This window comes from Lithobates pipiens, unplaced genomic scaffold, assembly GCF_037356315.1.
Source record: "Lithobates pipiens isolate NorthernLeopardFrog02 unplaced genomic scaffold, aLitPip1_a1.2 Scaffold_22, whole genome shotgun sequence".
NCBI classification, from domain to species: Eukaryota; Metazoa; Chordata; class Amphibia; order Anura; family Ranidae; genus Lithobates; species Lithobates pipiens.
Window position 1 is genome coordinate 54,794,983 of NW_027507784.1, and position 14,334 is coordinate 54,809,316.

General features: G+C 41.9%; 1 protein-coding gene across 10 annotated transcripts in view; it reads left to right on the forward strand.

Annotated features, from left to right (window-relative positions):
- Positions 1-14,334, forward strand: part of RBMS1 (RNA binding motif single stranded interacting protein 1) — a 490,465-nt gene that overhangs the window by 343,512 nt on the left and 132,619 nt on the right. For all 10 annotated transcript variants that reach the window (XM_077447594.1, XM_077447596.1, XM_077447593.1 and 7 more), the window contains exon 2: positions 7,975-8,150. In XM_077447594.1, the coding sequence (XP_077303720.1) occupies positions 7,975-8,150 (176 nt within the window). The remainder of the gene's footprint in view (positions 1-7,974; positions 8,151-14,334) is intronic.

Consider the following 14,334-nt stretch of genomic DNA (forward strand, 5'->3'; position numbering starts at 1 on the left):
TGCGCAGTGCTTTTGCAGTACGGAGCACAAGGAGATTTGGAAAATATCAGATGAATGGGGCCTGTGCCATGAGTCCAGGTGCAAGCCCCACCATCCAAGTGGACATAGGGCTGCACATATTAGAGGGCCCCTCACGGGCTCGTTTTGCTCGCCATGATTCAGGCACGGCCTCGCTTCACTCGGCTCTTTTTATTCTAACACTATGTCCACTTAGATGGTGGGGCTTGAACCTGGACTCGCAGCGCAGGCGCCATTCATCTTTGGCTATTTTCGGAATCTGCTTGTCCTGTGTACTGCACATGCGCAGTACACAGCGGACACTATGCAACGGGGGACACTATTTGACAGGACACCGGATGAGTGTCCAGAATAGAGGCTTAAATGGCTGCCTGGTTGTTCCAGGCCAGTGACTGGCTAGGTGTTGAAGCCAGTAAAACAAACAAATCTGCTGTTTATGCTGCACCCTCTTAAGTCTTGGCTTTAAGCTGGTCATAGAGATTTTTGTTTAATTTTACAGGGAAAAAATAGTTTGTCAGAACATTCCTTCTTGCTATCATTGAGTCAACTAATGATATTCAGAGGACCTTAAAACTTTATCCAGGCCTGCAATTTAAATGGAATCCCAGATGCATCACACAGGCTTTATAACGAGTATGTGTTTTCGGAACAAAAATTAGAATTTTTTTTGTTTAAGAAAAAATTCCATTCTGCTCCTTCAAATTTTGTCATTAGTCTAAAAATGAAGGTCAATTTGACCCCACGATTAAATCAATGTTCCAAAGATGGAGATTTTCTACTGAAATGCTTCTGGCGTATGGCCAACTTATATATATCCATTTAAAAGCAGGGATGGACAAACCTCAAAAACCCAGGCAATGCTCCTTAACAATTTAGAGCTGGCACGTAACTTCTCAAGTCAAAGCTGGCTCATAACAAAAATCTCCTGTTGGCTACTGAATTGGACAGATTGGCCCCATACTAAATTGTCCACCTTTGCTTGTCCACCACTTGATTGTGAATAGAGATCCAAATAATTAGTTTGTTCTTGTTTTGGCTAGAGTGGGGACGTTTTGGACATCCTGATGTGGTTTTGACTGCTATCCAGGACTTGGCATGGGAATAAGTTATAACCCATGCTCGCTCTGCAGGTTCACTTTTATGAATGACCATCTTATTTAATTGATCAGATTCTTTCAGCTGACCTTGCATTATCAATTCAGATGCAGATATTTTTTATAAGCTATGCCTCTGTAATCTTTATCTGCTTTGCTGCATGGATATAACCTAAAGCTTTAGTGGCTTTTATGTGCAAAATGCAAAATAACGACATAAAAATGCTGCGTAAAGATATAATGGTATGAATGGCGGCACATCTTGGTTCAGCAAGCTCCTTGACAAAGATTCCCATAATAGCCTCACTGAGTTACATTACCCTTGAAGAGCTTTTCCTAAAAATGGAAGAGCCACAGGCAGTGCTGTCACCCCTTGGGGCTCATCATGTTCTGTTGGTAATCCCCTCTAGTCCAAGCAGAGGAGACTTTTCTTTTCTAACCCTTCCTTGCTGAATAGATCTGAGAGCCGTCTGATTTGTAGAATTCTATGGCACTGTTCACCGTGTTTCCCATTAATTATGGCTGGCATCACGGGCTGATAACTTAATACAAAAACACTGGTCGTGTTTGTGTGTCCTGTGGAGGTTCACACATGCTGGGCATTATCCCAGTGCTTTTATTTCATTTATGTGGAATTACTTGTGTCTGACTTTTTATTATGTGTGTTTAGTAATGTGTTATGTAGTCCAAGCTGATGAGAAATAACCTCTATCGTAGGCATGGAAGACGTCCTCTAGTCAAAACCGAAATAAGTAAATATGAATGTGAGCAATTTTCACACCCTAGGCCTCTTAACGTGAGACTCAAACTTAACATTTGCCACTTTTTTTATTGGTATCTGTGTCCCCACTGGGCGTTGCAACAGACGGGAAATTCAATTTGCAGTTGCCACTAGAGCAAGAGTGGAAGTCTTACAATGGCTAATCCTTTTCCTGGTGCCAACTGTTAAAGATGGGAATGCCCCTTACTTTGGGGCAATTTCCCACCACCACTTTCTATCATTTTGACCTGTAGAAAGTGAAGGAAACGATTTTCAATTGTAAGGCATTAAAGCCATGGCCCCCTTAACACCTTGAACTGTCCCCTTAGGCTGCAAAGGCATTGAACAGAGGTTTTTACATGCTTTAATTGTTATGCTTTGCTTTGTGGCTGCCACAAAAATGAATGCTTCTGCCATGCGCTGTGGGCAGTACCATGGCAGAACACAACCCATTCAAGCAAATGGGGGTGCAATGCAAGCGCCTCCAAAACCATGTGCAATATATGTAGTTGTGCGGCAATTATGCTGCAGTGAGGAGTTGTCGTATCTCCTCCTCACTGCTTATGAGATGCCAGTTTGAGCGCTGATTGCTTTGCTTTTTCAAAGGCAGGGCAGTTTAAATTCAAGTCTAAGCTTAACCTTAGCATTTTTCTCTACCCTTTTTGCTTGTTACTTCTTCTGCAGCGAAAACCGGTACTTATGTCAACTTGAATTTCGGTTGTGGCTGATATGCAATGGATTTTTGCAAAGTACAAAGCAGCATAGGGGCAAAAAACATTACTCCTCTAAACCGTTATTACTTTTGCATTATGTAAAACAAACAAAACAAAATATTTTTTTTCCTTTTTTTTTTTTTTTTTTTTTTTGTCTTAAAAAACAAAACAAAAAAAAAGCAATCAATTCTTTGTATTGAATTTGCATCCTCCCCTGAAATGTCAAATTGGGTGGACTTGGGAGTCGGACCTATTTTCACACTGAGACGCTCGGTGCGTTTATGCGACAGTAGCTTTGCTACATGACCTGGAAAAGAGACCTTTTGTGATGCTTTAGAAGCACTTCCCATTAATTTCAATGGTGTTTTTGGTGTGTGCGTGAGTGTGTGTTTTTTATTTTTTTTATTTTTTTTTTGTTTTTTAAGCGTTCCAAACATGCCCCAAGGATGCTGCTTGCAGGACTTTTTGCACCACCCTAGTGTGTGACAGCATCCATTGAATTTAATGGTAAGCTGTTTTCAGGTGCTATTTTTGGCACAAAGTGCCTCATTGTGAAAGGGGTCTTATGGGTCTTATGGGTCTTATGGGTGCAACAATATTTGATGTTGGTATAGGATAAAGCAGAATTCCAGGCAAAAGGGGGAAAATGCATCTCTTAATAAATGAGAACCTGATTGTGGCCAGCAGGGGTTTAAAATGTACCAGGCCACATCTGGCCCCGCAATTTGGAGACTGCTGGCCTAGAGGTTGTCTAGCAGCTTCCTGACCGCCTCATGCAGATGTACTGCAGCAGAAAAGCATGTACAGGCAGATTAATGTACCTGTGCATTGCCCTTTTAATAGGCGGCTCGTGGGCGTGCTCCCGCCGGGAGCTCCGTAACCGTTGCTCCCACGGACCCGATGTCCCGATTAGTCTCGCGCTGAGGATGAACGGGGAGATGCTAATGTTGACAAGCATCTCCCCGTTCTACCTAGTGACACTGTCACTGCTCAGCTCTCCCTGTAATCGGGAGCGGTGATCAGTGACGTGTCGCACACAGCCCCCCCTTCCCAGTTAGAATCACTCCCTAGGACACGCTTAACCCCTACAGCGCCCCCTAGTGGTTAACCCCTTCACTGCCAGTGATATTTTTACAGTAATCAATGCAAATTTTTTTTTAGCATTGATCGCTGTATTTATGCCAATGGTCCCAAAAATGTGTCAAAATTGTCCGATGTGTCTGCCATAATGTCGCAGTCACAATACAAATTGCTGATCACTGCCATTACTAGTAAAAAAAAAAAAAAAAAAAATCCCTAAAAATGCCATAAAACTATCCCCAGGAGACACTATAACCTTTGCGCAAACCAATCAAGCGCTTATTACATTATTTTTGGTAAAAAAAATAGAGGAATACGTATTGGCCTCAACTGAGGGGAAAAAAATGTTTTACGTTTTTTTGGGGGGGGATATTTATTATAGCAAATTTTATTTATTTTTTGCATTAAAAAAAATAAATAAAAATAAATGCAGAGGTCGATTTAAATACCACCAAAAAGCTGTATTTGTAGGAGGAAAAAGACGTCAATTTCATTTGGGAGCCACGTTAAAGCGATGCAGTGCCGAATCGTAAAAAGTGCTTTGGTCAGAAAGGGGGTAAAATTTTCCGGGGCTGAAGTGGCTAGACAAGCGCCTCCTTTTTTCTTCTCCCCCCCCAACCAGGCTGCCTTCTGGGTTCCTCCAGGGGTTCCTTGGCAGAGTGCCTAAAAATTGCTCCAAAAAGTGTGCACAAGCCAACAAGTGGATCAAGATTGCTTTGTGTTACACAAAGCCAAAGATTTTAAATGTGCAACATTGCAAGCTAGGTCACTGGGCCTGGCAGCCACCAGCATATCCTAACAACTGCTGACATTGGTTGATGAGGAGGACCGAGAACTGAACCTCTTTCCCTCATACCCATGTATACCCATACACATTTTGTGGTGGATGGGGAAGTCTTCTCTGTGTATTCCGACAGTGGGAGAGTCTCCCTACTATCAGAATACAATAGTGCAGCAGACCAGGGCTGTAGCCATTGGCTGCAGCAGCTGATCGAGTAGCTTTTATATGACATGGCAGTTGATCTGTAGATCGTTTTTTTATTTTTATTTATTTTTCTTTTAACTGTGGTGGCCGATTGAAATTCAGCAGCCATTATTTCCTTCCAGTTGACGATGATTGCAGCTATTAGTAGGGCAACATAATCGTGGTTCCGAGATTTTGGCCTTGAGTTTGTGAGCAGAGTTTTTTTTTTTTTTTTTTTTTTTTTTAATCGGAAGGGTTTAGTTCTCTGAACAGCCTCAGTAAATCACTTTCCTCTGACCCATTTAGTTAATTGATAAGAACTCTTTTGAATCTGGTATGTAATTGTGTTTTCCTGCTGCATGCTGTCTTGGAAAGTAAAGGCTGCTATTGGTTATATGTCAGTTGTACGCATTTTAAATGTGACTCTTCTAACCTTGTTTAAGTGATATGATTTATTCTTTTTCTGTTTTACCTTATTTGTATCCTGAACACAGGGACAAAACGCCGTAAAAAGATTGATTTCAACTTGAAAGGCTTTTCCATTAAGATTTTCTAATAAAGCATAATTTGTTTGGATCCTCTTAATTGTCAGCTGGTCTGTATGGCCTCTGGCTTTGAAAAGCTTCTTGGTTCTGTTATAATGTTCTTAAAGTGTGACAGTTGAGCAGACTGAATGTATCCTCTTTAATGAAATGCATGTGACTTGAGCCGCTCAATCTTTTCCAGAAAATAGTCTATGCGGTCAAGGGGCTCCAGTAGATGACTGTACGGCTTTTGTAAAGTGTTCCTTAATTTTAATGTTGTGCTTATGGGCCATTTGAACCAAACTTGAAGCCTGGCTGAAATCGGACAGATGGCCCTACGTTCGCATCTGTCGCTATCGGATTGGGTGAGATCTGATGAAAACGGACATGCTGTCTGTTTTTCGTCCGATCTCTCCATAGCAACCAGCGGCGCTCGACAAGCCCCTCCCCGCTCAGTGAGCAGAGAGGGACTTGTCATCCACCGGCTCAACTGAGAGATCTCTTGCTGAGCTGGTGGACTCCGTGGCAGCGGATCCGCCTTGTGGGGATGAAGCCTTAAGGCATCAGCATACATTTTGGATAATTTCATGCTCCCAACCTTCCCGTTCCAACATGACTGTGCACCAGTGTTCAAAGCAAGGTCCATAAAGAAATGTATGAGCAAGTTGGCTGGCCTGCACTGTCCTGACCTCAACCTGATGGAACACTTGATGAATTAGAGCGGAGACTGCGAACCAGGCCTTCTCAATGCCTGACCTCACAAATGTTCCTCCCTGGAAGAATGGTCAAACATTCCCATAGACGCACTGCTAAACCTTGTGGCCCACCTTCTCAGGAGAGTTGAAGCTGTTATAGCTGCAAAGTGTGGGCCAACTCAATATTAAACCCTATAAACTAAGACGCCATTAAAAAGTTCATGTGCCTGTAAAGGCAGGCGGCCCAATACTTTTGGTAATCTAGTGTAAGTTATGTCAATGTAATACAATTTTTTTTTTTTTCGAATGCATGATTTATATAGTAACCACAGTTTGCTCAACTCTTTTCAAAGCAAATGGACTGTACAGTTACAATTCAATACAAGAGGGCTGGGAGGGCCCTACTCGTGAGAGCTTACAATCTAATAGACAGAAGCCTAGATCTTGCAGTTTGGACCTAGCAGAAATGACAACCTGATCTCCCATTACAAAAGCTTTTCTTTTTATTAGGAAACCTTGACAATAAATGCATTCTGTATTTAGCATCCAAAAAGGGCAAAGCCCCATTAGGCGGACACATAATGACTTAATATGCGCAGTGTTGTATTGCCGATCGTATGTCACTTTCTGTATCACTTGTGCTAAAAATGATAGATGACTCGCTGAGGCTTGCTCACCAGCTGTATCAGTAAACCGGACACATGACCCATAAAACCGGGCAGTCAATAGAGATCTATAGATAGTTTGCAATTAGCAATGGGATAGGGACTGCACATCGGTCGATGCGTACGTAAGACCGTGTAATTGTTGTGGCCATTTTTGGTGGAAGTATGTCTGTTGTGAGATTTTATGGCACCAGACTGCTGGAAGGATTTCATGGTAATGTTCCTGTATGCAGCTCTTCGTAATGAATGTTACTACATCGTTCTGTAACTGAGCAATTAGTGTGCATTTCAGGTCTGCATAATCCGGGCCCCGGCAGAAGTCTGTGATGGCATGCGGCTAGGCTGGAGTCAAACATTGGATCAGTGTTTTGTGTTGGTTGCCTGGTTCCTGGGAGTTGTCCGGTACTATACATGGACATTGGTGCTTCACTGAAGAGTTGCTGGTTTGAGCATGGATTAATATCCAACAGGCCTTTTACCTGGTGCACTTGCTGGTTTCCATAAGTGGATTCCAAGGGCGCTAAATGGTTAATTAGCTTTTTGTAAATGGCAATGTATAGTGGTTCTGGAAAATAACATGAAAGAATGAAATATGCTTCCTGCTTTCAAGCCAGCAGATGGCTCTTTTGGATTGTTTTGTTTTAAGACCCTCAAAATGATCTTTTATGTTGATGCCTTTTGCTTGATACACAACTCCAAGCGCTGATCCCTGTGACTCATGCCTTGGACCGATGTCCGACCGGCAACCCTGTCATTGCAATGTCTTGACAGTAACATTGAAGTTACGAAGAAGCAGCCTGTCTGGCCCTATGTAGCCAGATGCAGCAGGCTTTTGCTCCCATTGCTGGTGTTTTGAGGTTCAGGGTGAGCAACACTTTGCATCGGGCTACAGAGAGCGATTTCCATTGGGATGGACAGGCAGCCTGTTGGAGATCCTAACACTATTGTTTGTCTCTAGCAACAGAATCGCCTATCTGACATCAGGCTTATTCTGATGGCTCAGTCCAAGGTTTCAATCGGACAAATTGGGCCTCAAAGCGTGCCGCTCTGTAATTAGCTAATCCATAGCACTCCGTCATTTTTCACTGTATGCGGGTTAGGTGTGTGGGGGTTTTTTTTTTTTTTTTTTTATTACGGTTTAAACAAGAGCAACCCAAATCTATTAGTTTTTACTCTTGACCATGTTAATTACGTCGTGTCTATAAACATTGTATATGTTCTGTACTATAAGCAAAACCTAAAGTGTCATTACCCAGAAGTCGTGTGTTTTTTTTTTTTTTTTCCCTTTCAGAATTGTGAATTTTTATATAATTTTTAACTCTTGTTGTGCCCCAGTTATCATTCTTGCCTGTCAGTCTGCATGGAGTTTTAAACGCCTTACTTTTCAGATTGCCATGTTTTATGTCAGACCGTACTAAATACCCTCTTATTAATGGGACCTTCTTTCTCTTTGATTTTCAGCAACCCATTGTGCCTGCTCACCCCATGGCTCCTCCAAGCCCCAGCACAACCAGCAACCACAATAGCAGCAGCAGCAGTAGCAGTTCTGGTTGGGATCAGTTAAGCAAAACGAATTTGTACATTCGAGGACTTCTTCCAAACACCACAGACCAGGACCTAGTGAAGCTATGCCAACCGTAAGTATGGCTATTTATCATTCGGCTTTGTGTTTATGGTCTCATTGTATTAATGACAAATTTGTCTGCAGTGTGATTGGTGGCTTTTTTTTTTTTTTTGCTTCCTACTTGAAAGGTAATCTGAACAAGAGACGTTTATACAGTAAGTTAAAGAAAAACATTTGTAGTGCAGCAACCCTTAGGGCTCATGCACACAGGCTGTTTTTACAGCTGCTGTTAGGGGCATCTGTTTTTGTTTTAACTGCCTCTAAACACCCCCCCACCCCATGTGTCCATACACACATAAACTTTCAGAGGCATAAGTGTTTAGGGGCAATAGGAAAAAAAAAACAGCCTGTACATCCAGGAGCAGAGGTTGTTGCGCTGCAAACAAGAAAAAATGCTAAACTCTTTACTAAGCGTTTAGCTGTGTCTGGCGTTTTTAGGCATCTTTACATTATAGGGAGCGTATTACGGAAAAAGCCAAAAAACGTTATTCAAACACGCGGCTAACGGCACCTTTTTTAACACTGCTTTTTCCTGGCAGTAGCACTGCCATTTTTTAAACGTCCTGTATGCATAAGGCCTTAGTCACCACAGAACTCCTATCTGATCTTTACTGAAGTCTTATTGGTTTCTGAGGATTATGACTTTGCACAGCATAGTTGCTCTAATGTTTTTTTTTTTTTTTTTACTAAGCAAGTTAGCCTAGATCCGTGTGTGGTCCAGTTCTATATATCTGTTAGCTTAGCCTGGAATATTCCATTAAAAAGTTCTAAAACTGTACCAGCCAAGTAAACACCAGACTATTGTGCAAGCCCTGTGGTCTTTCTAAATGGTATGAAAACCCTAATATTTTAAATATCTTAGACTTAATAGCACTACTGTGTTTGACTTCATCAGTTAAAATTGCGGTGCTGTAGCTATTAAAGATTTAATTTTAAATGACGGCTACAGCGCGGACCTACTTTGCCGAGAGTACATCTGTTGACCTCCTCCTGTGCCGGAGCGGCCTGCAGTGTGCGTGCAGTGAGCTCTGTGATCAGCGAGTCTGAGACTCGGCTGATTGCAGATCGGCGTAAGGGGTCAATCCCGACCCCTTTCCACGTGATCAGCTGTCGGCCAATGACAGCTGATGATGTGATGTAAACAGAGCCGGTAATCCACTATTTTCTCTCCTTGCGTTGACAGCGTGAGGAGGAAAAAAAGCCGATCCCCGGTGGCTGTGAGAGGGACATCGGCCCCGATCGAGGAGCGCTGCCGCCAGCTCATCTGTGCCCAGTGCCACCTATGTGCCCACAATCTGTGCCTCATCAACAGTGCTGCCCATCAGTGCCCACCAGTGCTGCCTCATCTGTGCATATTTTTTCCCTGCCTCCTATTGAGTTGCCCCTCAGCCAACCGCTTGCTACAGGGGCAGAGTCAGAGCTCCATGTATCCATTCAGACATGGAGCCCCAAGCTGGCCCCATCCCCTCTCTCCTCTTTTTAACTATCAAGCCAAAGGTGTTCTGTGTGTGTCCCGAAGTCCAACACTTCATTCTACCTCATCTAGGTGAGAATGGCATAGTCTCCACTATCTCCTGTGATGTCCACATTGCACATCCCAGAAGCAGTCTTTTTTTTTTTTTTTTTTTTTTTTATTTACACAAAGCTGCTGCAGCGCTCTGAATATGATGACCTACAGCACATATGTAGGATAATTCAAGATGGTGGCATAGAACAGGCCTAGTGGGAGGGGAATTTCACCAGAGGGAAGCTCCTCTTTAGGAATGCTTTTTATATCTCTGCCTGGGTTGACCTGTATATAGGAAATGCAAAGAAGTAAGGACTTGAAGAAAGGCATAGTGCCTCTGGTAACCAATCAGATTTTACTGCGCATAAGTTTAGATCTGTTTGTACAGCGATGGATAGTGCTGATTGGTTGGTTGTTACGGGTTGCCAAAATGGATGAGCGCTAAGTATCCATATTTCCCCTAATCATCAAATTCCATATAAAACAAAATGCAAACAAAAAGCATATAGTTCTTGTGCTCACATTTTTTATTTTAAGTAAATATGCATAAAATGGTAATAGATTCAATGTGCCCTTATTGGTGTGCCTGAAGGCTATTTAATGTGCTCCACACAATTCATGCCAACAAATTACACTCCATATGGCACACTTTAGTAATTCCTTGCCATCTACCTTATACACAAAGACTCTCCAGACTTCCAGACCCAGACTTTAGATGGGTCTTTAGATACTTTGATCCGGGAACCAAAAACAAGCGCATAAATATCCACCTCCCTTGTGGTCCTTTTTTTTTCTTCTTTTTTTTATTTTTTTTTTTTTTTATTTCCTGTTTACAACTCTGGGATAAAAGGCCAAAAACCGGATCCGTGCAACCAGTTTATTAAAATGGATTTAACCTTTACAATGGTATAGAAATGAATTTGCGTGCTACAGTGCCTTGACCGGCACCCAGCAGATTCGATCAATGTACTGGCCTCCAAGAGCCTACTGCTGCTCTTCAAATATGGTGGAGCGGCGTGGAAATTTCATCACCTGAAGTCTACACGCTGTACATTGCCTGCTGGCCTTTGCCTTTACTAGGGGGACCTGCTCCTAAGAAGCTGTAACTCTTCTGTAAATTTACAATACAGCGTCCAAATTGAGATTTTTGAATCAGCAAGAGTACAACAAAGTGGAAACAGATGATCAAATAGAGCAGCCCAGTCAATGCAGTAGTTAAGAACTTTTGATGAGTCACTTGAAATATTTGTCAGCCGGCTTTGTACCCTCTGCCTAAGCAAAATGTAGCATTGTATTCGGCTGTACACCGTGCTGTCCATATTTCGCAACCACTTAGCGGAAGTCTGTCTTCAAGTGTAAAGATGCGTGTTTTTTTTTTTTTTTTTTTTTTCCCCGGTTTCTGTGCAGTTTGGTAGTAAGGAGACTTCCTGTGAGCTTTCCGAGTCACATTCTAGTTTTAATAATTTCAAAGTGTTCATCCGAGCGTTGAAGACCTTATTTTTCTGTCCATCAAAGAATGCTGCTGGCAGTTTTATTTCTTAGCTGCTTTGTGGTGCGATACACCTAAATTTATTTTAATGACTAGTCTGGTAGGCCACTTAAAGAGCAGTTCCCTTTTTTATTTTTGGTTGAGGATTAAAGCTTGAACGCCAGGCAAATCGCTAAAAACCTAGATTAAATCCATTTATGGGCGTTCTTACTAGAGGTCGACAGATATATCGGCCGATATTTGCCATTTTTTAATCGGCATCGGCCGATTGTGCTGATAAAAAGGCAGATTTAGAACTACAGCACGACTTGCAAATGACTTCTGTATTCAAAGTCAATGCAAGTTGCCTGAGTCTTCATAGAAGCGACTTTCCTCCTCTCTGGGCAGACTGCCAAGAAAAGAGTAAAGAGATACAATGTTTACACTTGACTGAATGAACTCAACTCTGTGTGTAGAGTTCTCAGTTTAAAGACTAAATCTTTTCTGACACTTGTTGCTTACAAGTAAAAATCCTGTATTTTCTGCCAGAAAATCACTTGGACCCCTCAAAAATGATATCTATCTATGATCCTAGGGAATAAAATAGAGGTTGTTGCAATATTTTGTCACGGGATTTGCGCAGAGGTCTTTCAATTGCAATTTTTTGGGGAAAAAAATACACTGCTTTAAAAAAAAAAAGGGCCAACTTTACCTTTTTTTTTTTTTTTTTTTTTTTTTTTTCTCCGTCAAGTCTTGACTACCTGTTTTTATTTAATATATAGTTTGTGTTTTTTTTTTTTTGTTAATCTAAATCGTACATACAAGTAAACAGATTGGAGGTTTGTTTTGTTTAATGTTTAAATGTAAGAAATATTTTCTGTATCGCTTATGAAGACTGCTTTCACACTGGAGCAGGCAGGCGTTGATGGTAAAACTCTGCTAGTTTTAGCGGCGCTTTACCATCATTTTAGGGGTTGCTATTCGGCTGCTAGTGGGGCACATATAACCTAGCTAGTGGCCGAGGAAGAGGTTAAATGCTCCTGTGAAGCACCGCTGCCGAATCGCATTGCATGCGCTTTGGCAGTGGTGCTCATTAACATCAATGGGCAGGAGTTGTGGAGGAGCGGTATACACCACTCCAAACGTGCTGCTTGCTGGACTTTTTTTTTTAACATCCTGCCAGTGCATCGCCTCAGTGTGAAAGCACTCTTTCACAGACTGCAGGTGAACCATTTTGCAGGCGCTTTTTTTTTAGCCCAAAAGCACCTGGAAAAACGCCCAAGTGGGAAAGGTGTCTGTTAGATTTTGAGATGAAGGGGGATAAAAAAAAGGAAAAAATAAAAAATCGGCATCACATATCGGCCATCGGCCGCCATGATTTCTAAATATCGGCATCGGCCAGAGAAAAACCCATATCGGTCGACCTCTAGTTCTTACCTGCCAAAGGTTGTGTGTTTTTTTTTTTTTTTTTTTGTCATTTTTATTCCTAATATTTACACATATTGCCTGCCACACTGCACAGCTTTGTCTGGCAAGGTTGAAGACCTTTTTTATTTTTTATTTCCCCCCCCCATGGTGCAGTTAAGTATGGTTTGCAGGTCTTGTCCCTCCTCCCTGCCTTTGATGTGGCAGAAGCAACAGACTTGTCAGTTGTCCCTCTACTGTCTTATTCTATGAGCATGTCCCTTGTTAACACTTGAGTACTTCGACACCAATTTATTCCTCGTGTTGCTTGTACCTCTTCCAGTCTGAACTTCACCATACAGGGATTGCAAGAGGCTGATGCCATGTTAAGGCCAGGTACTTGCACTGGATAGGATGTGTCCTCTGTCCTCTGTTCTTTGCCTCTGCCTTTTTAAGAACTTCAGTCCTCCTGACACCTCTGAGTGTAAAAACCTTCAATCTTACAGGAAATTGCTGAGAGTAATACTTTAGAACTCAAGTGTAGTGCTATATCAAAGAAAACAGGCATTTAGCCAGGTAGTAAGGTATTCTCTCCCAAATTAGATTAACAATGGTAACTCAATTTGGCATATAACCTTAACAGTAAGGACTAGGTGTAAGATTACATTCTGCCTCCAGGTCATGCAGTTTAACAAAAATACTCTCTCCACTCCTACTGCAGTGTCCATTGGGCTCTGTAGTTCAGAGTAACTCCTATTATATGGCTGCCATCCCAAATTACAACTCCCAGGATTCTCCACACTCTGTAAAGAAGGCTTTAGGCTTGCTTGGTTTTGTCTCTCATCCTGCTGGCCAGAAAAGAATGGTGCAACAAAACATCAGTAATTCATTAGAGTGAGAGAAGACTAAAAAGCAATATCTCCTTCTCCATTTTGCTGTAGCCCAGAACTTGGCTACACATGCTTTTTTATAGCTTTTGCAGGGGCAGTGGGCAGCCCTGGAGAATGTTACACCCCAAATATGTGTGGAATGTGTATTTTTTTTTTTTTTTTTTTTTTTTTTTTAACTGCCTGTAAAAGTTCCAACGGGCCAGTAGGCTCTCTCCAGTGGAAGCATGTTTGTGGGCCACTGGTCCACCTAACATGTATATTTGGCTCACATACACTTGCATGTTTAGCTGAATGGAGGCACAGGCTGATTTCACAGCTACAGATAGACAAAACCCATCTGATCGCTTTTATTTTTTTATTTATTTTTTCTTAGTCTTTGATGGCAACTTAAAGGTTGCATGCCGTTTCCATACATAAAAGCTAATGGTTAAATCGGGCAATTGTCATTCCATATCTGAGATATATTTATTGCATCTATTTGAGGGCCGTGGTGTGAAGTTAAAGAAGCAATTTAGTATTGTCTGCCCTGTTATATACAGCGTCCTGGTAGCAGTGGCTGTGTCCTAATTTGATATGTGTCAGTAAGGGAGTTCACAGAAGTGAAACTGTAAAAATCAGTGATGCTTTCCTCCAAGCGTCCTTTTTATGGTTTCACTTCTCATTTCACGAGCTATTGTGTTTATGATGTGTGTTTTCTCACCTCGGAGCTAAGATTGACATGATTGACTGTTGCTGGGAAAAAAGGAGCCCCGGATGAGTGTGTGTCTAGTCTTTTCTAAAGTTTTTTTTTGTTATATTATGGTTAGACAATCTATCTACAGCAACCATTCTCAACCAGATTTCCATGGAACTCGAGTCCTGCTAAAGGTTTCTAGGGGTTCCTTGAGCTGGGGGTATTTTTGACCTCACATCTGATGGTGCCTTCCTT